A 25,742-nucleotide genomic window follows, 5' to 3' on the forward strand; every position below is an offset into this window, starting at 1 on the left:
CCACTCCCTACCTTTCACGCAGCTCAATCCGGCTTCTATGGACTGCAGTCGGTGCAGTCCATAGAAGCCAGAGGTTTGTGCATGCACAGTTGCACTACAGCATCTGTGCATGCACCGGTCCCAGCACCTGCCGAATCCATTGCACAGGTGCCGGGACCCGGGGCTGGCTGTCTGGCTAAAATGAAAACATCTACCTTTATATCAAGATGTCTCCTGTCAATCGAAATGATAAGAATGTATCTATGACAAAGGGCTGTGAAAATATATCTTCTCAAAAAAAAAGTGGTCTTGTGGCTCATCTTGCCCCAGATTAGGGGTAAATTGATGCAAATTACTGGGTAAATTGCGCCATCTGAGGGTAAACTGACAAATGTACTTTTTCAAGTTCAAATATGAGCATATTTAAAAATGTATTTCTTGAAACAATATAAAACCAAACAAATAAAGTTCATCATTCAGTAATGAAACAATTGTCATGCATCATCTGTTCGGCATTTCAACACTATGCAACATTCCTCCCATCATCGCTGCTGGGAAATATGAAGCGTTGCTCCCTCCTAGCCGTGCAGCCTTTTGAGGTTGAGTTTGCTTCTACACCAAATCACTTTGGGGGGCTTATCAAAACTTGGAACGAGATTTAGGGGTCTATTTACTAAAGTGTATGAAGATAAAGTACCAGCCAATCAGCTCCTAACTGTCATTTTTCAAAAACAGCCTGTAACATGGCAGCTAAGGGTTGGTGTATGCCTGCTCAGACTGGACGCAGCAGTAGTGACCCAGATGCCGTGTTTTTGAACGTACATGATCGCAGCTGTCAGCAGATATATGCCCCAAAAATGTCCGTGCCACACCTGCGTTTTCCCAACCACGCACGTTAACACCTCCAAATGGTCACTTTTCCATGAAATCCACATTACAAGCAGGATAGTGGCGCACCTTCGAACGTGTGCAGTCAGTTGTTTATTGCCCCTTTGCGTGATATTCAGTCATTGTGTACAAACAGAATTAGGCCATAAGTAAGCACGCGTTTCACCAGGATTACTAATCATATAAATATTATACTGTATGTTATTATTCACACAGCGTACTTACCGCAGGTCCACCATCTCCCCGCATTCCTTGGCTGCCTGGATTACCCTGAACTCCTGGGTTACCCGGTGTACCCTGCAGGGGAGAGATCATTTGTGAGTAATCTACTACATATTCAAACATAACAAATATTTCGCACACCTCTATGTAAAACAAAGCACCCTTCTAAAGCAGTCCGCCCACAGTCTTGGAGAGTGCAGGGGTATATTAGATTTTGCATAATTTACAACTTGTCCCATTCCAGGAGGAACAAAATGCTCTCTACCTGGACTTCCCTTTTAATATACAGTATGATTGATGTCACCTGTGTTGAACTATTTAATTGATAAGAAAGGTGTTTTAACACAGGTGATTGCAATCATAACTTAAGAAAGTAGTCCAGTTAGGGAGCATTTTGTCCCTGGAATGGGTCATGTTGGGAGGTAAAAACCGGTGGTGTATATTACACTTAAAGTTTTAAACTATAACATTTCTTGTAGTAGAACAAAGACAACTTAAACAACCTTAAACTACACATAAAAAATAAAATCTATAATTTATCTTGTCACATGCAAGAATAGCAGCAGCCGCTGTACTAAAGTACTTACACACTGGGACAGGACTCAGGAGGACTCTGTGTGTGTGTGTGTGTGTGTGTGTGTGTGTGTGTGTGTGTGTGTGTCTCTCTAGACCCTCATTAGATAACAGGTTACACAGATTCCAGACACACAGGTGGGAAGAAGGAAAAGCTGGGATCCCTGTGTCACTTACAGCTCCCTCACCCTCCTATCTCTCCTCTGTTGGGAAAGCTGCATAGGTATCTCAAGAAACCTGACTACTGTGTCTCTGCCTGCACTGCATACTGTCGTGCTTGTATTTTGGCGGCTTGTTCTGCCACTGTATAAGAGGGAAAGCTATTGATGTCAATGTGCTTTGGCTGGGGAGCCCCCTGACCAAGGGGGGCCCAGGGTACAGTATGTCCTGTATCCGCCCCTTAATCTGGCTATGGCTCTAACCGTAACCTAGGGTGGCACTGACTGAGGTTTGCAACCTAGGTTTACAGGGCCCATTCTATCCCAGTGCCCTATCTAGGCCATACTAGTGTGTACTACCAACTATAAGAAACAACTTATTATTAATTTTTGGATAACTGGTTTGTACAAGCCTGATACGTCTCGTTCGTTTATTAATATTTGTAACTGTTATGGGGTTAAAATAGTTCCACAGGAAACTGCACAAAAGTAGGGAGGTCAATCTGATTCTAAATTTCATCTTTGTTTCTAGTACAGGTTAGAGCAATGATTATCAATATTTGGCCTGATGCGGCCCCACTGTCCTAATTCTTTATGGCTCATCAGTCCATATCTCTACTTATTAGAACCACCAAGTTTAGCCCCCTGCCCCAGCTCTTATTAAACAAGGAGGCTGAGGGGTTTCTTAGAGAAAGCAGGGAGCATGAAAGGAATTTTGGGGTAATTGGGATTATAAAGTTTATATAGAGTTGTTTTGGGCGAGTGAGCATCGTGAGGAGTGTTTTGGGTGAGTGGGGTCAACATATCACGGTAGAGTGTTTTGGAGTGGGGTCAGTTCTAAGGGAACGTGGTGTCTATTTCTTAGACAAAATAACTTTTTGTTGAAATTATTAGTAATGTGTGGGGCCCTTTTGAAGGTTAGAGGGCCCTTGTAAAATATGAGGTTGCCCATCACTAGATTAGAAAGGGAAAATAAATGTCTGATTTGTTGCTATGTGTCCACTCACTGTTAGGGTCTCCTGCCCTGTGCTGCCACGTCGTCATGGCAACCGGGAGACAAGTGCTAGCGGAGTAACCTGAGCGCAGCTGATACTCCGTTTCGGGTCTTTTGCTGTGCAGTGGTTACAGGCTTTGTGCACGGCAGGGGATCCGGTGCTGGTTTTTTTGCTCACAGTCTGTGAGGTCTGAGTGGGGCGTGGACAGCACCTGCTATATAAAGCCTCTTCTCAGGTTAAGCAGATGCTGCTGAATCTTTGTTGGTTAGTCAGTTCCTGAAAATAGCCAGTACTGTGTAGCTTTGTATTTGGTTGTTGCTTACTGCAAATAGGCCTTGGGATTTGGTACTACACTCTGCCAATCCAGACCTAGCAGTAAGACTGGAGTCAGTTGTTTAACTTGCTGGGGTTCTTTTGCTACTCTGTGAACTTAGCAAGTTTGCGGCTGTTTTCTCAGACTTGCCTGCCAAAATCCTTTCTCACTGTGCAAGGTGTTCTGGTGTCAGTTTAGTGGCAGTAAGCTGAACCAGTGCACTGCAAGTGAGGACTAGAATTGTGGAGACTCTCCTTGTGTCTATTATTCCATCTCTGACCAAGGAGTTTACTGCCACACCCGTTGGTAACCCTTTAGGTTTTTGCTGTTGCCCTTAGCAACAGCATTTCTGGTTCTCTACGTATTAAAACACAACATCTCGCTTCTTTCCATCTGAGCACTCCTAATACTAGGGAGACACCCAGTTTCTTAGCCTCTGGGCTTCTCTGTTCACTTTGTGTTTATTTTGTTACCCTATCACCTTCTGTGTACGTAATGTCATATTCCCCAGTCTGTCTGTGAGTTCATTTGTTTTGCATCCCTCTCCGTTCAGACACCAGTACATTCCTGCAGGCACTGGTGTGCATAACATATTCAGCAGCCCAATACTCCTGTTGAAATTTTGTGGGAATATGGAGCATACCCCTCAAAATACTTTGCAACAGGTGGTCGATCAGGTGCAGGTCTTGACTCGACAATTTAATGATTTGTCCATTAAAATGCACACCTCCCAGGCCGCTGGCGGAGCTCCCGCAGCAGCAGCACCTTCAGGGGTTAAGGAGCCGAAAGTAAATCTCCCGGATCGTTTTTCTGGAGATCGCTCGCAGTTCTTTTGTTTCAAGGAGAGCTGCAAGCTATATTTCCAGCTTAGGCCTCAGTCTTCTGGGTCAGAGATTCAGCGGGTGGGCATAGTGATTTCCTTGCTACAAGGAGACCCACAGGTCTGAGCATATGGGTTGCAGCCTGACTGTCTGTCGCTTAAAAGTGTTGATGCTTTTTTTACGGCACTGGGCATGTTGTATGATGACCCTGACAAGACGGCCTCAGCCGAGGCTCAGATTTCGATCCTTAAGCAAGGGCGAAGGCCAGTTGAGGTTTACTGTACGGAGTTTCAGAGGTTGGCCCATGATACCCAGTGGAATGACCCAGCCCTGAGACACCAGTACCGAAGAGGTCTTTCTAACCAGATAAAAGACCAACTGGTACAATATCCCTTGCCTGATAGCTTGGATCAGCTCATGCAGTTATCCATCCGGGTGGATAGATGGCTTAGAGAGCGTAGGCTTGAAAGGGAGACCGGGGTTTCCTTCTTTCCCAAGGGAACCTCAGACTCTGAGTAATTTTCCGAGGAGCCTATGCAGATTGGGGCTACCCGCCTCTCCTCGCGTGAAAAGACGCGGAGGAGACAGCAGGGGTTGTGTTTGTACTGTGGGAATAAAGGTCATGTGGTAGTATCATGCCCAGAAAAGCCGGAAAACTTCAGGGCCTGAGGGTGATGGGAAATATCCTGTCAGGCCAGAAGTCAGAATTTCCCAAGAAGACTTTTATCATTCCGGTGACCTTGGAGATCCTCGGTCAAACTGTCAAGACTGAGGCCTTTGTGGACAGTGGGGCCGACGGGGTTTTTATGGACCGCCAATTCGCCCTGAAACACTCTGTTCCCTTAGTACCCTTGGCATCGGAAATTGAGATCTGTGGGTTAAACGGGGAACCATTATCCCAGGGTAAAATTACCTCTTGCACTAGCCAGATTTCTTTGTTTATTGGAGCCACACACTCTGAAAAATTGTCCTTTTATGTGACTGTCTGTACTTTTGCCCCATTGGTGTTGGGGTTACCCTGGTTAAGGGCCCACAATCCTCAATTTGACTGGGTCTCTGGGGAGATTCTTAGTTGGGGTACTGATTGTTTCAGGAGTTGCTTGAGCCTTCCAGTCAGGCTTTCGCAGCTAAGTTTGCCAGGATTGCCAGGATGTTATGCAGATTTTGCGGACATGTTCTCCAAAAAAGTTGCAGAGGTACTACCTCCCCATCGCCCCTATGACTGTGCCATTGATTTGTTGCCGAATGTTAAGCTTCCCAAGAGCAGGTTGTACTCCCTGTCACGTCCTGAGACTCAGGCTATGGCAGAGTACATTCAGGAGAACTTGGCTAAGGGATTTATCAGACCTTCACAGTCTCCAGTTGGATCGGGGTTCTTCTTCGTGGGTAAAAAGGACGGTTCGTTGCGACCCTGCATCGACTTCAGGGAATTGAACCGTATCACGATTAAAAACTCATACCCACTGCCTCTCATTTCGGTCTTGTTTGACCAGCTTCGTACTGCCACCATTTTTTCTAAGATTGACCTACGCGGTGCTTACAATCTAATCCGAATAAGGGAGGGGGATGAATGGAAGACTGCCTTTAATACCCACTCAGGGCATTATGAATATTTGGTGATGCCTTTTGGGCTCTGTAATGCCCCGGCAGTCTTCCAGGATTTCATGAACGATGTGCTCAGGGAATATTTGGATAGATTCTTAGTTGTATACTTAGATGACATCCTAATCTTCTCCCATTCCCTGGAGGAACATCGGAAGCATGTACGCTTAGTCCTCCAGAAACTCAGAGACCACCGGCTTGGGGCGAAGCTCGAGAAGTGCGAATTTGAAGTTCAGCAAATCGCATTTCTAGGATATATTATCTCCCCAGAAGGTTTCCAAATGGAGGGTTCCAAGGTACAGGCAGTCCTGGATTGGGTGCAGCCCACTAGTTTGAAGGCGCTTCAGCGTTTCCTGGGCTTTGCGAATTTTTATAGACGATTTATCGCTGGATTTTCGTCTATAGTGGCGCCCTTGGTGGCACTCACTAAGAAAGGGGCGGATGTTGCTCACTGGTCTTGTGAGGCCAAAGCGGCTTTTGCCCGTCTCAAAAGGGCATTTGTCTCGGCCAAGGTGCTGCGACACCCAGATCCAGAGCGTCCTTTTGTGGTGGAGGTGGATGCCTCTGAGATGGGTATTGGGGCAGTGCTCTCTCAGATGGGTGTGTCTGATAATCGCCTTCATCCCTGTGCTTACTTTTCCCGTAAATTTTCGCCTGCCGAGATGAATTATGACGTGGGTAACCGGGAATTGTTGGCTATTAAGGATGCACTCGAGGAGTGGAGACACTGGCTTAAGGGGGCTAAGTTTGTGGTCTCAATTCTCACGACCATAAGAATTTGGCATATTTAGAGTCAGCGAAGCGTCTCAATGCCAGGCAGGCACGATGGGCTTTGTTTTTTGCTCGCTTTAATTTTTTGATAACATATCGCCCTGGGTCAAAAAACATCAAGGCTGATGCGCTCTCGCGGAGTTTTGCTCCAATCCAGGAGACCACCGAGGAGCCATTGCCCATTGTGTCCCCATCATGTATTAAAGTGGGCATTACCCAGGACCTCTTGTCATTAGTCCTTAGAGCACAGGAGCAGGCTCCTCCAGACCTTCCGGTAGGTCTTTTGTTTGTGCCTCCTAGGTTAAGACAGCGAGTGTTCCTGGAATTCCATGCCAAGAAGTCGGCAGGTCACCCGGGTATTGCCAGAACTCGGGAGTTGCTATCTAGGGCGGTGTGGTGGCCCTCGGTGGCTAAGGATGGGGATCAGTGGGTTCGGGCATGTGACATCTGTGCCCGAAATAAGACTCCTAGAGGGGTTCCTATTGGCCCATTACATCCACTCTCTATTCCATCTAAGCCATGGACCCACATTTCAATGGATTTTGTGGTGGACTTGCCCAAATCCTCGGGGATGACAGCCATCTGGGTTGTCGTTGACAGGTTTTCGAAGATGGCGCATTTCGTTCCACTGGTTGGGCTGCCATCGGCCAGACGCCTGTCTGAATTATTTATGCTGCATGTTGTGTGCCTCCACGGGTTGCCACTTGATGTGGTCTCTGACCGCGGATCCCAGTTTGTGGCCAAATTCTGGAGGGCATTTTGTTCCGATCTCCAGATTTCTGTCAGCTTGTCGTCAGGCTACCATCCGCAGTCTAATGGGCAGACTGAAAGGGTGAACCAGTCCTTGGAGCAGTTCCTCAGGTGTTATGTCTCCAAGTGTCAGACTGACTGGGTTGCTCATCTGTCCATGGCGGAGTTTGCCTATAACAACGCGGCTCACTCTGCTACAGGGATCTCTCCCCTCCTTTGTGTGTATGGGCATCATCCTAAGGCCAATTCTTTTGACGCCCTGGACTCCACGCCTGGTGGTTCCTCTGGGGTTTCGGTCCTTAGGGGTATTTGGAGGAAAGTGAAGAAAGCCCTTGTGTCTGTGTCATTAGTGACCAAAAGGGTTTTTGATAAGCGGAAAAGACCCTGCAGCTTCAAATTAGGAGACTTCGTCTGGTTGTCTACCAAGAATTTGAAGTTGAGACAGCCATCTCATAAGTTAGGCCCCCGGTTCATCGGCCCTTATAAGATCACTAGGGTTATCAATCCGGTGGCATTTCAGTTAGATCTGCCCCGTTCTTTGGGTATCAATAAAACATTTCATTGTTCCCTTTTAAAACGGGCGATTAGTAATCCTAATTCCAGTGGAAGACCTTCTCCTCTTCTGATACATGGCCAGAGGGAGTTTGTTGTTGAAAGGATTCTTGACTCCAAGATGGTTCGGGGTCGGCTGTCATTTTTAGTGCACTGGAAGGGGTATGGCCCGGAGGAGCGGTCGTGGGTGCGCAGTTGTGATCTTCATGCCCCCAGACTGATACGCTCTTTCTTCTCGCAGTTCCCCGATAAACCCGGTGGTAGGGGTTCTTTGACCCCTCTTCAGAGGGGGGTACTGTTAGGGTCTCTTGCCCTGTGCTGCCACGTCGTCATGGCAACCGGGAGACAAGTGCTAGCGGAGTAACCTGAGCGCAGCTTATACTCTGGTTCGGGTCTTTTGCTGTGCAGTGGTTACAGGCTTTGTGCACGGCAGGGGATCCGGTGCTGGTTTTTGTGCTCACAGTCTGTGAGGTCTGAGTGGGGCGTGGACAGCACCTGCTATATAAAGCCTCTTCTCAGGTTAAGCAGATGCTGCTGAATCTTTGTTGGTTAGTCAGTTCCTGAAAGTTAGCCAGTACTGTGTAGCTTTGTATTTGGTTGTTGCTTACTGCAAATAGGCCTTGGGATTTGGTACTACACTCTGCCAAACCAGACCTAGCAGTAAGACTGGAGTCAGTCGTTTAACTTGCTGGGGTTCTTTTGCTACTCTGTGAACTTAGCAAGTTTGCGGCTGTATTCTCAGACTTGCCTGCCAAAATCCTTTCTCACTGTGCAAGGTGTTCTGGTGTCAGTTTACTGCCACACCCATTGGTAACCCTTTAGGGTTTTGCTGTTGCCCTTAGCAACAGCATTTCTGGTTCTCTACGTATTAAAACACAACATCTCGCTTCTTTCCATCTGAGCACTCCTAATACTAGGGAGACACCCAGTTTCTTAGCCTCTGGGCTTCTCTGTTCACTTTGTGTTTATTTTGTTACCCTATCACCTTCTGTGTACGTAATGTCATATTCCCCAGTCTGTCTGTGAGTTCATTTGTTTTGCATCCCTCTCCGTTCAGACACCAGTACATTCCTGCAGGCACTGGTGTGCATAACACTCACATGGACGAGGAGCAGCTGCCACATTATGAGGACTGAGGGCTGGCAAACAGACAGAGGATTATTAAACCCCAAGGTTGTTATGCAGGGAGCTCAAGAGGCATCATGGTCGGTTGTCCCCTTTGGATGTGTATAGTTGTCACAACTTTTGGATAGATTGTGTGGATGGCGTGCACTTAGAGTTGGCATACACCCAGTATTGATGTGCGGAGTCTAACCTATCAGTGGCCTTCACCAGGGACCCCCACAACGGGGTTTGTTATTTGCTGTTGCCGATACACAGGTTGTGGCCCTCTGACTGGGTTACACTGTACGGGATGATGGGTGTAAAGGAACTGAGGGAAGATGGGTGTAAAGGAACGTAAGACAGGCAGTGAGACTGGAGCGTAGATGTCAGGAACGTTTTAGAACCAGGCAGGCAATGCGGTACCACAGAGCAAGCAGAATCAGCTCAAGGACCAGCCAAAGTCAGAACTGGGAGATCATTAGAAGCAGTACCAAGGGAAATGGAAATGGCAGGCAGAGTCATCAGATAGACTGGACCAGAACACGGAATCAGATGCTGGAGTACAAGTATGGAGCCGAACTCCCTTTTATAGGGAGGATAGTTGAATCTGGTGCCAAATGAAGTCACATTTGGCGTGCCGGGCTCTTTAAATCTGAGACAGAGCAGTGCATGCATCCTTATGTGCAACCGCCTGTCAGACCGGTCACAAGCTGATCCACAGCAGCCGGAGGAAGGATGCCATTGGTCCACCCGCAGCAGCTGGGAAGAGGGACTACAAGTCAGTCAGGGAGAAGCTACAACGCAGAACATGGTGACCACCATCTGCCTGCACCGGATCCACAGCTGCCCCAGGTAGTCAGCGCTGCCAGACTCAGTAAGAGCCTCACTCCAACGTTCCGTAACAATAGGGGAGTGACAGGTTTGCTGACCAATAGTTGGTCTTGATATCACAGGGAGTGATTTGTGAAGTTATTAAAGCTCCCCCTTAAGAAGTGTGAGGCCTAATATGGTCCTGATGTTTCTCCTGTTGTGTTTGGTTGTGTTGTGTATGGAGTAACAGCAAAGTTTGTCATTGGTTTAAATAAAGCTATAAAGGTTTCTTGGGTGCCTCTCCTCTTATACAGTAGGACACTGCCCTGCCAGTAGCGAAGTCACAGTCTTGCCAGATGGGTCCAAGGTGTAGTGTTGGAAGTAGAGATGAACACTAGCGATTGGGTTTGTGTTGTGCATGAGATTGTTTTTATTTACCTGCCTATTCTGCATTCCGCCACCATATATTAAATCGATCACCATCCAACTTGTCAAAAATAAAATGACACCAATCTAAAAGGCCCACGGCTGTCATTATTTATTATACACTATTTTTCAAATTCTATCCGAGACATGGGGCTCAGACGTTTCTGCTGATTCACAGACATAACTGGGTCCCAGTCCAGAGAGGCTATGACGTTCTGCCTCAGGAACTGCAGATGTCTAGGACTCAGAACGTTCTGAAGATCAAGGGAGATTAGTGAGCTACAGTAATAATCTGCACATTAGGGGTCATTCCGAGTTGTTCGCTCGCAAGCTGCTTTTAGCAGCTTTGCACACGCTAAGCCGCCGCCTACTGGGAGTGAATCTTAGCTCATCAAAATTGCGAACGAAAGATTAGCAAAATAGCGAATAGACACTTCTTAGCAGTTTCTGAGTAGCTCCAGACTTACTCGGCATCTGCGATCAGTTCAGTCAGTTTCGTTCCTGGTTTGACGTCACAAACACACCCAGCGTTCGCCCAGACACTCCTCCGTTTCTCCAGCCACTCCAGCGTTTTTCCCAGAAACGGCAGCGTTTTTTCGCACACACCCATAAAACGGCCAGTTTCCGCCCAGAAACACCCACTTCCTGTCAATCACATTACGATCACCAGAACGAAGAAAAAACCTCGTAATGCCGTGAGTAAAATACCTAACTGCATAGCAAATTTACTTGGCGCAGTCGCACTGCGGACATTGTGCATGCGCATTAGCGACTAATCGCTCCGTTGCGAGAAAAAAATACCGACCGAACAACTCGGAATGACCCCCATTATTCATACAGTGCTACAGTGTAAGCTCTCAGGAAGCCGCGCAGACAGATTCCCGCGTTGGTGCATGTATTATCGGGAGCGTGTAAAACGCGTCACTCTCAGTAGTGTGACTGTATTGGTTTGGTGTTATTTGTGAGTGCACAAAATACACTTATTTAATTTGAATTATTTACTGTGTAAATTCCATGTATAGATTCATGTTATAATGCCGTTTTCTATCAGCCGATATTACAATTATTTGTACTCTATTAATTCCTCAGGGAATTATGTTCCAGTTTCCACATTTCCTATAACGGTCACAAAATAGAGACTTTAGTAATACTATGCAAATTATTTATTTGGGAGAGTGATAAAGTGGAGCTTCTAACTGTCATTTTTCAAACACAGCCTGTAACATGGCAGTTAAGAGCTGATTGGTTGGTACTTTATCTCTCTCAAAGGCTTTAGTACATCAGTACATCTGCCCCATCGTGACTAATAATTATAGCTTCAGCAGTCAGACATAGAGGTAGATTTACTAAAGCTTCTAGAAATGAAAAGTGGTAGTGTTGCCTACAGCAACCTATCAGAACCCAGCTATCATTTCTCTATTACATGCTAGAACACAATAGACGGAATCTTACTGGTTGTTATGGGAAATACCAATACGTATCATTTCTAGAGTATTATAGGTATACACACAAATGTTGAGTGATACTTAATACACTGTGTTACAGCTAGGATACACTAAGCAGAATCCTCACCAATAGTTCGTTCCGCAAAATCACATTTTTAAATATTTATAAAAATACAGCACAAGTTACCATTTGCCCAGGTGGTCCGGGAGGGCCGCTGCTGCCATCTTTTCCTGGTAGCCCCTGTAAAAAAGGTGAAGAAAAGAAATAGAACCATCAATTATATCTGTTTCTCTGAATGTCTAGTCTACAGCAGCTATCTGACATAGAACGTTTTATCATATTATGTAATATCCAGTGAAGTAACTTATGAGCATAGAAAGCCTAGAGATCATTATCTCCTTTTCAAAATGTCACCTTGAGGCCGCTGCCACTGCAACATTTTGCCTTATATTGCCCTAATTCAGGCCTGGCCAACCTGTGGCTCTCCAGCTGCTGTGAAACTACACATCCCAGCATGCCCTGCCACAGTTTTAGCATTACCTCATAGCAAAACTGTGGCAAGGCATTTTGGGACTTGTAGTTTCACAACAGCAGGAAAGCCACAGGTTGGCCAGACCTGACCTTATTGCTGCTGTAAGTAAATCAGGCGACAGTCTGACTGGAATCGCACCTGAACCAACAACATTGAGCCTATGCCTTATAGTGTAGAGTCAGACAGGAGTTCCATGCACAGAGAGAGGGATCATTCCTGGCTAATACTCTGTGATTTGCAGACTGTAACATCACAACAATGTACTTAGCTGGAACGCCTGCAGCGTGTACAGCCGCAATGTGCAGAGTGCACAGGGATAGACATCAGAAACCGATGGTTAGCATCCACTGACAGATGACTGCCAGCCATCATGTGCTGCTTTCTGATGCCCATCTGATGGCTGACTGATTGAATTCAGCTATGGACACCCTGAGATGGTGTCTGCAGCACTGCTTGCACGCAAATGTGCAAAGCTCTGATTGCTTGTGTCCATGTGCACAATATAACCATCGATGGTTAAACCATTCATGCAATATCTACCATTCGATACTGGGCTTCCGATGTCCATCCCTAAGAGGGCACTGCACTGTCTCCTGCAGGGATTGGCTATGATGCGGTCACATGACATGGAAGCCATCTGCCCCCAGTTCTAGTTCTGGGCCGGTTCTAGACTTTATGGCGCCCAGGGCGAAAGTTTCCTTTGGCGCCCCTCTCCCCTGACAGGTAAAACAGAGATAGAGCGCGCCAAAGGCTTGCATATAAAATAGGGGCGTGGCCACACTTATGCCCCCTGTAGATGTGCCCCCTGGAAGCGCTGCTTACAAACACCTTTAAAAAAAAAAACAATACTCACCAGCCCCACTCTGGCTTCCCGACCACTGCTGCCGCTGCTGCTCCATCTCTGGCCGCCCGCTTCTCGGATCTATGGGAAAGACGTCATGACGTCTCTCCCATAGCAGCGCCGCACAGACACTAGAGGTCAATTATGACCTCTAGCGTCTGACTGACAATGGTGCCTGCTGCAACCAGGGTGCTGGTGGGTGGCGGACGCCTGCGATGTGACTGCGGCCGCGCCTGTGGGCCGCAGCGCCCCGGGAGCTCGCCCTGCTTGCCCGTGCTAGATCCGCTCCTGCTCCCATTCACTCTTAGAGGTAAATAGAATAGTCTGCACGATGCAGGCACCGGTGAGGGAGGGGCAATCATTTCACCAGCAAAACCAACCTGCCCATTGAGCACCACTGACTCTGGCATGTATTAAGCATCTTGGGTGGCGACTGGGAGGTGGCTAATCAGAGATATTCCGTCTTATGGGCGGGTTATGGGTGTGTCGCTGGAAAGCATGCAAACTCAGACGCTCACACACATACATCGGGGGGCCAAAATCTGATGGAGATTCTAACCTAGCATGGGGCAAGTCCCAATGGTGCTACCGATGGTTGCGACTGCAGATGCACAAAGTGTGCATTGCAACCCTTGCAACGCGTGTACACCAGGGGATGCGAATCAACCCACAAATCGGGACACCAGAAACATTGATATGCATGATTATTGCTAGTAAGATTGTAACACAGCAGTACACAGTGTAAGTGATGTTACTGAGAACGGAACATGTTACACGCCTGTCGTACAGCACACTGGTAGCAGGAACATTCCTGCGTGTTGTGATGCAGCTTGGCGCAGCGTGTAGCAATGTTGGAGGCTGAGCTCGATGTGTTTAGACAATCCCTAAACAAAAGTGTTTGGCAATTTGTAAGGATGAAGCATAGTGCCAAAGAAACAGATAGTACTCAGATATGTATGACACACAGAGCTGATGGACAGGTCACAGGTTTCCCCATCCCCCCCCCCCCCCCCCCCCAAAAAAAGCACACTCATCTCCTGAAACAATCTGTGCTGCTGTGAGCACTCAGATGATCTGATCGGCAATGTGTTCTATGCCCATACATGCCTACTTGTTGTACAAATATGGCAAATGTGAGGTGAGGTGACATGGTTCCCATGACGACAGATCTGCCACCTGCGGATGATGATGTGATCTGTGCCATTGCAGCGCAGTCGGCCGTGGGCATGATGACGCAAAATCGCCTCTGTCCATAAAATGTCAGTTTTAAAGCTGTTCTTTAGTACATAGCTGTGGTATCTCACCCTTGGTCCTGACACTCCTTCTGGTCCTGGAGGGCCGGATGGGCCGGGAACTCCCTGTGTATAAAAGAAATAGGACATAGGTGAACGGTTCAGGTTATATAAAACTATACAGTGTCACTGCAAGGCATGGAAATAAAGTTATAGATCAGACAACACATGTCGGTATACCGACATTTGGCATCCTGTGCGTCGGCATCCCATACTGATCCCCAATTAACCTGCCAGTATGTGGGAGGAAGCTAGAGCACACAGTGGAAAGCCACACACATACAGGGAGGACTACAAATCCACAAAAATGCTGTATAACTGGGAATTTAACTCATGACCTCAATGCTGTGAGGCAGCAATGCTAACCACTACACCATCTGTGCTGCCCTCGGTTATATGGAAATGCCTTTTTTGAGGCACCCAGGTCATACTTGCCTACCTGACCCTCTCCATGAGGGAGAAAATGCTCTGTTCCTGGACTTTCCTGGTAATGTATGATTGCCATCAGCTGTGGTGAAACACCTTTCTTATCAATTACCTAGCTCACCACAGGTGATGGCAATCATACATTACCAGGAAAGTCCAGGAACAGAGCATTTTCTCCCTCATGGAGAGGGTCAGGTCGGCAAGTGTGAATTAACCGTAGCGCTAAGTATGTATGCCGCCACCAATGAGCGATGCGCAGCCCCGTGAGCCAAGCATGCTGCTCAATTTGGACTCATCATCCAAAGCTGCATGCTCCGGCTGGCCGCATCATGATCGTTAGTGATATCGCGCAGTGTGTATGCCCGCCGTCGGGATGCCAGGCCCAGTAGGGGAAACGCTAGGCGGCGTCGCTCATAGAACACATCGCCTTGTGTGTACCCACCCTGAGACTGAGCGTCCCATGATAGCGTATGAGAGCACAGGGAAGCCCATTAATACTCTCCCCAGCCCATGTGACAAATACCCAAACTGCCCAGGTGCTAATTAGGGCCTAACCCACCACATCAACATTTCCCCAACAGGAGTAATGCCAACAAATTCCTATATCTTGACTTCAGAATCGCCATACCTGATTGCCTTGGATACCGACTTCTCCCTTATCTCCTTTTGGTCCTGGTGTACCCTGAAAAATAGACAATTCTGTATAACTCCTCAATAAACCCTTTTATAAGCTTTATATACACCACAGTGTCCCTTCCTCACACACCATTCTCAGCTGCACATCAAACGTATTTTATAAGGTGCACCACACACCTGCCCTGTCTCCTCCTGCCTCATACACCTGCCCCGTCTCCTCCTGCCCCACACTCCTGCCCTGTCTCCTCCTGCCCCACACTCCTGCCCTGTATCCTCCTGCCCCACACTCCTGCCCTGTCTCCTCCTGCCCCACACACCTGCCTTGTCTCCTCCTGCTACACACACCTGCCCTGTCTCCTCCTGCCCCACACACCTGCCCTGTCTCCTCCTGCCCCACACTAGTGCCCTGTCTCCTCCTGCCCCACACACCTGCCCTGTCTCCTCCTGACCCCCACACCTGCCCTGTCTCCTCCTGCCCCACACTCCTGCCCTGTCTCCTCCTGCCCCACACTCCTGCCCTGTCTCCTCCTGCCCCACACTCCTGCCCTGTCTCCTCCTGCCCCACACTCCTGCCCTGTCTCCTCCTGCCCCACACACCTGCCCTGTCTCCTCCTGACCCACACACCTGCCCTGTCTCCTCCTGCTACACACACCTGCCCTGTCTCCTCCTGCTACACACACCTGCCCTGTCTCCTCCTGCCCCACACTCCTGCCCTGTCTCCTCCTGCCCCACACACCTGTCCTGTCTCCTGTCTCCTTCTGCCCCACACTCCTGCCCTGTCTCCTCCTGCTACACACACCTGTCCTGTCTCCTCCTGCTACACTCACCTGTCCTGTATCCTCCTGCTACACACACCTGCCCTGTCTCCTCCTGCCCCACACTCCTGCCCTGTCTCCTCCTGCCCCACACACCTGTCCTGTCTCCTGTCTCCTTCTGCCCCACACTCCTGCCCTGTCTCCTCCTGCTACACACACCTGTCCTGTCTCCTCCTGCTACACTCACCTGTCCTGTATCCTCCTGCTACACACACCTGTCCTGTCTCCTCCTGCTACACTCACCTGTCCTGTATCCTCCTGCTACACACACCTTCCCTGTCTGCTCCTGCCCCACACACCTGTCCTGTCTCCTCCTGCCCCACACACCTGCCCTGTCTGCTCCTGCTACACTAACCTGCCCTGTCTGCTCCTGCTATATACACCTGCCTTGTCTGCTCCTGCTACACCACCTGCCCTGTCTGCTCCTGCTACACACACCTGCCCTGTCTCCTCCTGCTACACACACCTGCCCTGTCTCCTCCTGCTACACACACCTGCCCTGTCTGCTCCTGCTACACACACCTGCCTTGTCTGTTCCTGCTACCCACACCTGCCTTGTCTGTTCCTGCTACCCACACCTGCCTTATCTGCTCCTGTCACACACACCTGCCCTATCTGCTCCTGCTACACCACCTGCCTTGTCTGTTCCTGCTATGTACACCTGCCTTGTCTGCTCCTGTCACACACACCTGCCCCGTCTGTTCCTGCTACACTCACCTGCCTCGTCTGTTCCTGCTACACCACCTGCCTTGTCTGCTCCTGCTACACAAACCTGCCCTGTCTGCTCCTGCTACACACACCTGCCCTGTCTGTTCCTGCTATACACACCTGCCCTGTCTGCTCCTGCTACACACACTCCTGCTACACACACCTGCCCTGTCTGCTCCTGCTATAAACACCTGATATGTCTGTTCCTGCTACACACACCTGCCCTGTCTGCTCCTGCTACACACACTCCTGCTACACACACCTGCCCTGTCTGCTCCTGCTACACACACACCTGCCCTGTCTGCTCCTGCTACACACACTCCTGCTACACATACCTGCCCTGTCTGTTCCTGCTATATACACCTGCCTTGCCTGTTCCTACTATATACACCTGCCCTGTCTGCTCCTGCTACACACACCTGCCCTGTCTGCTCCTGCTACACACACCTGCCCTGTCTCCTCCTGCTACACACACCTGCCCTGTCTGTTCCTGCTATATACACCTGCCTTGTCTGTTCCTGCTATATACACCTGCCCTGTCTGCTCCTGCTACACACACCTGCCTTGTCTGCTCCTGCTATATACACCTGCCTTGTCTGTTCCTGCTATATACACCTGCCTTGTCTGCTCCTGCTACACCACCTACTTTTTCTGTCCCTGCACCACTCACCTGCCCTGTCTGCTCCTGATATATACACCTGCCTTGTCCGCTCCTGCTACACACACCTGTCTTGTCCGCTCCTGCTATATACACCTGCCCTGTCTGCTCCTGCTATATACACCTGCCTTGTCCGCTCCTGCTACACACCTGTTTTGTCTGCTCCTGCTATATACACCTGCCCTGTCTGCTCCTGCTACACACACCTGCCTTGTCTGCTCCTGCTACACACACCTGCCCTGTCTGCTCCTGCTACACACACCTGCCCTGTCTGCTCCTTCTACACACACCTGCCTTGTCTGCTCCTGCTATATACACCTGCCCTGTCTGCTCCTGCTATATACACCTGCCTTGTCTGTTCCTGCTACACAAACCTGCTCTGTCTGCTCCTGCGATATAAACCTGCCCTGTCTGCTCCTGCTACACAAACCTGCCCTGTCTGCTCCTGCTACACAAACCTGCCCTGTCTGCTCCTGCTACACACACCTGCCCTGTCTGCTCCTGCTACACAAACCTGCCCTGTCTGCTCCTGCTACACAAACCTGCCCTGTCTGCTCCTGCTACACACACCTGCCCTGTCTGCTCGTGCTACACACACCTGCCCTGTCTGCTCGTGCTACACACACCTGCCCTGTCTGCTTCTGCTACACACCTGTCTTGTCTGCTCCTGCTACACTCAGCTGCCCTGTCTGCTCCTGCTATATACACCTGCTCTGTCTGCTCCTGCTATATACACCTGCCCTGTCTGCTTTGCTACACAAACCTGCCCTGTCAGCTCCTGCTACACACACCTGCCCTGTCTGCTCCTGCTACACACACCTGCCCTGTCTGCTCCTGCTACACACACTCCTGCTACACATACCTGCCCTGTCTGTTCCTGCTATATACACCTGCCTTGCCTGTTCCTACTATATACACCTGCCTTGTCTGCTCCTGCTACACACACCTGCCCTGTCTGCTCCTGCTACACACACCTGCCCTGTCTGTTCCTGCTATATACACCTGCCTTGCCTGTTCCTACTATATACACCTGCCTTGTCTGTTCCTGCTATATACACCTGCCCTGTCTGCTCCTGCTACACACACCTGCCTTGTCTGCTCCTGCTATATACACCTGCCTTGTCTGTTCCTGCTATATACACCTGCCTTGTCTGCTCCTGCTATATACACCTGCCTTGTCTGTTCCTGCTATATACACCTGCCTTGTCTGCTCCTGCTACACCACCTACTTTTTCTGTCCCTGCACCACTCACCTGCCCTGTCTGCTCCTGATATATACACCTGCCTTGTCCGCTCCTGCTACACACACCTGTCTTGTCCGCTCCTGCTATATACACCTGCCCTGTCTGCTCCTGCTATATACACCTGCCTTGTCCGCTCCTGCTACACACCTGTTTTGTCTGCTCCTGCTATATACACCTGCCCTGTCTGCTCCTGCTACACACACCTGCCTTGTCTGCTCCTGCTACACACACCTGCCCTGTCTGCTCCTGCTACACACACCTGCCCTGTCTGCTCCTTCTACACACACCTGCCTTGTCTGCTCCTGCTATATACACCTGCCCTGTCTGCTCCTGCTATATACACCTGCCTTGTCTGTTCCTGCTACACAAACCTGCTCTGTCTGCTCCTGCGATATAAACCTGCCCTGTCTGCTCCTGCTACACAAACCTGCCCTGTCTGCTCCTGCTACACAAACCTGCCCTGTCTGCTCCTGCTACACACACCTGCCCTGTCTGCTCCTGCTACACAAACCTGCCCTGTCTGCTCCTGCTACACAAACCTGCCCTGTCTGCTCCTGCTACACACACCTGCCCTGTCTGCTCGTGCTACACACACCTGCCCTGTCTGCTCGTGCTACACACACCTGCCCTGTCTGCTTCTGCTACACACCTGTCTTGTCTGCTCCTGCTACACTCAGCTGCCCTGTCTGCTCCTGCTATATACACCTGCTCTGTCTGCTCCTGCTATATACACCTGCCCTGTCTGCTTTGCTACACAAACCTGCCCTGTCAGCTCCTGCTACACACACCTGCCCTGTCTGCTCCTGCTACACACACCTGCCCTGTCTGCTCCTGCTACACACACTCCTGCTACACATACCTGCCCTGTCTGTTCCTGCTATATACACCTGCCTTGCCTGTTCCTACTATATACACCTGCCTTGTCTGCTCCTGCTACACACACCTGCCCTGTCTGCTCCTGCTACACACACCTGCCCTGTCTGTTCCTGCTATATACACCTGCCTTGCCTGTTCCTACTATATACACCTGCCTTGTCTGTTCCTGCTATATACACCTGCCCTGTCTGCTCCTGCTACACACACCTGCCTTGTCTGCTCCTGCTATATACACCTGCCTTGTCTGTTCCTGCTATATACACCTGCCTTGTCTGCTCCTGCTACACCACCTACTTTTTCTGTCCCTGCACCACTCACCTGCCCTGTCTGCTCCTGATATATACACCTGCCTTGTCCGCTCCTGCTACACACACCTGTCTTGTCCGCTCCTGCTATATACACCTGCCCTGTCTGCTCCTGCTATATACACCTGCCTTGTCCGCTCCTGCTACACACCTGTTTTGTCTGCTCCTGCTATATACACCTGCCCTGTCTGCTCCTGCTACACACACCTGCCTTGTCTGCTCCTGCTACACACACCTGCCCTGTCTGCTCCTGCTACACACACCTGCCCTGTCTGCTCCTTCTACACACACCTGCCTTGTCTGCTCCTGCTATATACACCTGCCCTGTCTGCTCCTGCTATATACACCTGCCTTGTCTGTTCCTGCTACACAAACCTGCTCTGTCTGCTCCTGCGATATAAACCTGCCCTGTCTGCTCCTGCTACACAAACCTGCCCTGTCTGCTCCTGCTACACAAACCTGCCCTGTCTGCTCCTGCTACACACACCTGCCCTGTCTGCTCCTGCTACACAAACCTGCCCTGTCTGCTCCTGCTACACAAACCTGCCCTGTCTGCTCCTGCTACACACACCTGCCCTGTCTGCTCGTGCTACACACACCTGCCCTGTCTGCTCGTGCTACACACACCTGCCCTGTCTGCTTCTGCTACACACCTGTCTTGTCTGCTCCTGCTACACTCAGCTGCCCTGTCTGCTCCTGCTATATACACCTGCTCTGTCTGCTCCTGCTATATACACCTGCCCTGTCTGCTTTGCTACACAAACCTGCCCTGTCAGCTCCTGCTACACACACCTGCCCTGTCTGCTCCTGCTACACACACCTGTCCTGTCTGCTCCTGCTACACACACCTGTCCTTTCTGCTCCTGCTACACACACCTGTCCTGTCTGCTCCTGCTACACACACCTGCCCTGTCTGCTCCTGCTACACACACCTGTCCTGTCTGCTCGTGCTACACACACCTGTCCTGTCTGCTCCTGCTACACACACCTGCCCTGTCTGCTCCTGCTACACACACCTGCCCTGTCTGCTCCTGTTACACTCACCTGCCCTGTCTGCTCCTACTACACATACCTGCCCTGTCTGCTCCTGTTACACTCACCTGCCCTGTCTGCTCCTACTACACATACCTGCCCTGTCTGCTCCTGTCACACTCACCTGCCCTGTCTGCTCCTGCTACACACACCTGTCCTGTCTGCTCCTGCTACATACACCTGCCCTGTCTGCTCCTGCTACATACACCTGTCCTTTCTGCTCCTGCTATACACACCTGCCTTGTCTGCTCCTGCTACACACACCTGCCCTGTCTGCTCCTGTTACACTCACCTGCCCTGTCTGCTCCTGCTACACACACCTGCCTTGTCTGCTCCTGCTACACACACCTGTCCTGTCTGCTCCTGCTACACACACCTGTCCTGTCTGCTCCTGCTACATACACCTGTCCTGCCTGCTCCTGCTACATACACCTGTCCTGTCTGCTCCTGCTACATACACCTGCCCTGTCTGCTCCTGCTACACACACCTGTCCTGTCTGCTCCTGCTACATACACCTGTCCTGTCTGCTCCTGCTACACACACCTGCCTTGTCTGCTCCTGGTATATACACCTGCCTTGTCTGCACCTGGTACACACACCTGTCTTGTCTGCTCCTGTTATATACATCTGCCTTGTCTGCTCCTGTTATATACATCTGCCTTGTCTGCTCCTGCACCACACTCCTGCATGCCTCAGTTGTGCCTGTTATACACACACATCTAATAGGGGCACATTGTGATACATATGCGTAGTAATAAAATGCATATAATAATTCCCAAAGATTTACTTGTGTCTAATTATTAATAAGACCCTCACTGCGGCAGAGAAACCACAAGCTCCTTTGCTGTTTTTCTGTATCAGGCAGCAGAAAATGAATCACAATGATTTACAAATGTATTATTAATTGGGGAGTCGGCAGGGAGGCTGTATTCTACATCCCATTGATAGGAAACACCTGCTCTACAAAGTTTCCTAATATGTCCTGCACTACCAAAAACCTGACATGCCATCCTACCCCACCCCACCCCACCCCTGTGCACTCACCAGCCTCGCCATTTGTCTATGTTATTCACCCATGGCCAACTGACAGCACCCTGAGATCCAATTGGTGTCGATCTATTTTGGAATGCATTGTGGGACAAACTTTCTCTGGCCAATGAAACAGCTGATTTGCCTCAGTCATGTTGCTTCTAATGAATATCAAATTGTTTGGATTTTTTCTGTTTGTCTTGCTTATAGGCCCTACACACTTAAAGATTATCTGTCCAATCTGGCTGATTGGAAAGAAAATCTGGCAACGTCTGAGAGCAAATGACAATCAACCATTTGCTCACAAAATCCAGAAAATAGACAAAAACTGTTGTTCAGATAAATTGGTTTAATGAAAGAAACTTACCTAATTTGTCTAAAAGACCATTTTTGTCTGTTTTCCAGTATTTGAGAGCAAATGGTCAATTGTCATTTGCTCCCATACATTACCAGATTTTTGTTCCAACCAGAAAGATTGGACAGATAATCTTTAAGTGTGTAGGGCCCTTTAGATAATCTGACAAACCCAATGACACACTACATATGGTGACAGGTCCGAAACTACACTTTTCATCACCCGGTGCAAGGAAGCAATTTCTCTCTCGCTCCTACACACTGCACTGCATTACTACACTATATCCCCTATATGCTGCGCTACATTATTACATTACATGCTCCTATACACTGCACTGCATGCTACAGTATATCACTACACTACACCCCTCATTACTAACAATAAGAATAGAACATCTCAGTGCCTACCATAAGGAAGATCTCAGCTCCTCTGTCCTGTGAAGCTGCGGACAGATGTGAATGAGGGCTGCATGTGGTAGACTCAGTGGAGGAAGGAGGGTGGGCTAGTCCGCAGCAGCAGCACATGGGTGGCTGGTCTTGGAGCAGGGACCAGCCACCACATACAGATCAGTGGAGGGAGGAGGCCAGGCCTGGTCCGCAGCAGCACATTGGTGGCTGGTCCTGGAGCAGGGACCAGCCACCACATACAGATCGGTGGAGGGAGGAGGACGGGCCTGCGGCTTTGGCAGGAAGGTGAGGGTGAGTGGCAGCTGTGAGAGGCGAACTCGGGAGGCGCAGCTTAAACGAGTGCTCCAAGGAGAGCCTGGCTTCTCTATCACAGCTCCACCCTGGGTCCGCCTCTCACAGCTCCGTGTTCTCCAGCTTCACTGACAGGCACTTGTATCGCAGCTGCTGTCTGGGACTGTCCCCGGGTCTCTCTCAGCGCCCTCTAAATTCTGTGCCCGGGTCACATGCCCCCCAAACCCCCCCCTACTTACGGCTATGATTATGAAAATTGCAGTGTAAACTCGTTTAGAAAGTTTCTAGAGATCTCAAAGTTTCCTTTTTTTTTAAAATTTCCATGAATGGTCCAGTTAATTATGATTTCTATGCATACAGGTTTTACTAGAATATTTGGAAAAGTATTAATAAAAGTTCAACAAACCTGATCTCTTACAGGTGGTTGGAGCGTCTAGAGTAGTTTATGGGCTGCACCAGTTTGTCAATTCACTAATAGCTAGAAGCTTGAAGCATGGAGACTCTGTGATGGTGCACGTTCCCGGTGAAGGATAGGCTACAACATGAATATCGGTTGACCCTATATAAGCTAAGCAGGCCCAGCCAATCTGACAACTGATAATTGACCCTACGGCAATAACTGTTTTTTTCTTTTTAATTAATAACTTTTTCTACAGTATTAACTAATAACTGTAATTCAATTTTAGAATACGGAAGCTAGGTGGACGTTCTACTGAATATACTGTCTATCATCTTACAGGTGGTCCTTGAATGGAATGACCGCTTGGCCCTTGTGGTCCGGGTGGCCCTTGGATTCCCGCTGGGCCTATTGGACCTTGAGATCCTTCTGAACCCTGTAAAAACAAAGATTCCAATTTTTATTGTCCTGCATAATATGCCAATGGAGATTAGATAGATAGATAGATAGATAGATAGATAGATAGATAGATAGATAGATAGATAGATAGATAGACTGCAACCTGCCCCAGCGATGTTCCCAGTGCCATGCTCCTGGAGACCCGAGCTTGCGCAGATAGGAGAGGGCCCACGACAGAGGCTGCACGCGGCCCCCTCCTCTCTTAAAACGTATGTAACATGTGCAGATATAACATGTGCAGAGTGATTTAGATTTGGGTGGGGTGTGTTCAAACTGAAATCTAAACTGCAGTGTAAAAATAAAGCAGCCAGTATTTACCTTGCACAGGAACAAAATAACCCACCCAAATCTAACTCTCTCTGCACATGTTACATCTGCAGTGCACATGGGGGGTCATTCCGAGTTAATCGCTAGCTGCCGTTGTTCGCAGTGCAGCGATCAGGCTAAAAATCTGCATTTCTGCGCATGTTTATGCAACGCAATGCGCACATGCGACGTACGGGTACAAAGTCCTTTGTGGTTTTGCACAGGTTCTAGCGACGTTTTAATTTGCACTGGCGGCCGCAAGAAGATTGACAGGAAAGAGGCATTTCTGGGTGTCAACTGATCGTTTTCAGGGAGTGCTTAGAAAAACGCAGGCGTGCCAGGGAAAACGCAGGCGTGGCTGGGCGAACGCTGTCTGGGAGTGTGACATCAAAAGCCATCCCTCCAACATTAGAATCAACGCACACGCAGAGTAACTACCGGACTGGTCTTGTTTTGCACAAAATGTGTTTGCAGGCGTTCTGCTGCACAGGCATTCGCACTGCGGCAAAGAGAAAATACACTCCCCATTGGGCGGTGACAATGCGTTTGCACAGCTTCTAAAAACTGCTAGTGAGCGAACAACTCGGAATGACCACCATGGTTCAGACCAGTTGTTAACACACCTGAATAACCCCCATTGTCGTATAAAGTTAAAAAAATTAAATAAATGAAGATATACTAAAGACTTACAGCTGGACCTGTTTCTCCTTGTGATCCTTTGAGTCCCCTCATACCGGCGCCACCCTGAAACATACAAGTGGAAGATTGTATCATGAGACCCCTGATGCCCCATACTCTGCGCTGTACATATTACATGTGATCATTACACCTGCCTGATTCTCATGTGACACAGTTCTAGAATTTCTTACATTGTATTTAACTCCATTCTGTGACACTGGGGGTAAATTTACTAAGATGGGAGTTCTATTTAAGATTGGTTGTTGCCCATAGCAACCAATCAGATTCTACTTCTCATTTATCTAGCATCTTCGAGAAGATAATACCTGGAATCTGATTGGTTGCTATGGGCAACATCACATCTTAAATAGAACTCCCATCTTAATAAATTTGCCCTACTGTATCTTATCCTGACCTCAGTAAGAATTCCATGGATACTGGACAAACAATATCCCATAAAGGTGATCTCTTATTTTCTGTAGAGAATGAAAGCTGATTCCAGTTATGTGACTTGCTCAGGCACACCTCATAATTGGTATACGGTCTCTAGGACGACCACACTTAGGATGACTACTATTGGTAGACAGTAAGTAGGTTGATATGGTTTCTAGGTCGACAGGGACTCTAGGTCGACATGTTCTTGCCCGAAGCATGGCCAGCGAAGCATGGCGACACCCAAAAAAGTGGGGGGAAAACTCATGTCGACCTTCTGTCATGTCGACATAGTACGTGTCGACCTAGAGTCCCTCTCAACCTAGAATCCCTGTTGACCTAATTACTGTCGACCAATAGTGATCGACCAAGACACTGTCAACTTAAGTGTGGTCTACCCTACATACCACACCCACCCTCATAATCATATACTGTCATTGTATAGGAATCACATACATTAGTGTAGCGGGAAAACAGATTTGAATGTGGTACCAGAGTATTAAGGTTTGGGGTCCCGGGATAATGGTACACTGACAGCTGGGTTCTCACAGCAATGGTACACTGACAGCTGGGTTCTCACAGCAATGGTACAGTGACAGCTGGGTTCTCAC

The 25,742-nt window shown here is 49.1% G+C and overlaps 1 protein-coding gene across 1 annotated transcript in view; it reads right to left on the minus strand.

Moving 5' to 3' along the window:
* COL14A1 (collagen type XIV alpha 1 chain) overlaps positions 1 to 25,742 on the minus strand; it is a 258,070-nt gene that overhangs the window by 25,078 nt on the left and 207,250 nt on the right. The window contains exons 37-42 of the mRNA XM_063924450.1: positions 24,712 to 24,765; positions 23,597 to 23,692; positions 15,130 to 15,183; positions 14,088 to 14,141; positions 11,597 to 11,650; positions 1,093 to 1,164 (exon numbers count right to left, since the gene is read on the minus strand). Coding sequence (XP_063780520.1) covers positions 1,093 to 1,164; positions 11,597 to 11,650; positions 14,088 to 14,141; positions 15,130 to 15,183; positions 23,597 to 23,692; positions 24,712 to 24,765 — 384 coding nt within the window. The remainder of the gene's footprint in view (positions 1 to 1,092; positions 1,165 to 11,596; positions 11,651 to 14,087; positions 14,142 to 15,129; positions 15,184 to 23,596; positions 23,693 to 24,711; positions 24,766 to 25,742) is intronic.

This window comes from Pseudophryne corroboree, chromosome 5, assembly GCF_028390025.1.
Source record: "Pseudophryne corroboree isolate aPseCor3 chromosome 5, aPseCor3.hap2, whole genome shotgun sequence".
Taxonomy (NCBI): Eukaryota; Metazoa; Chordata; class Amphibia; order Anura; family Myobatrachidae; genus Pseudophryne; species Pseudophryne corroboree.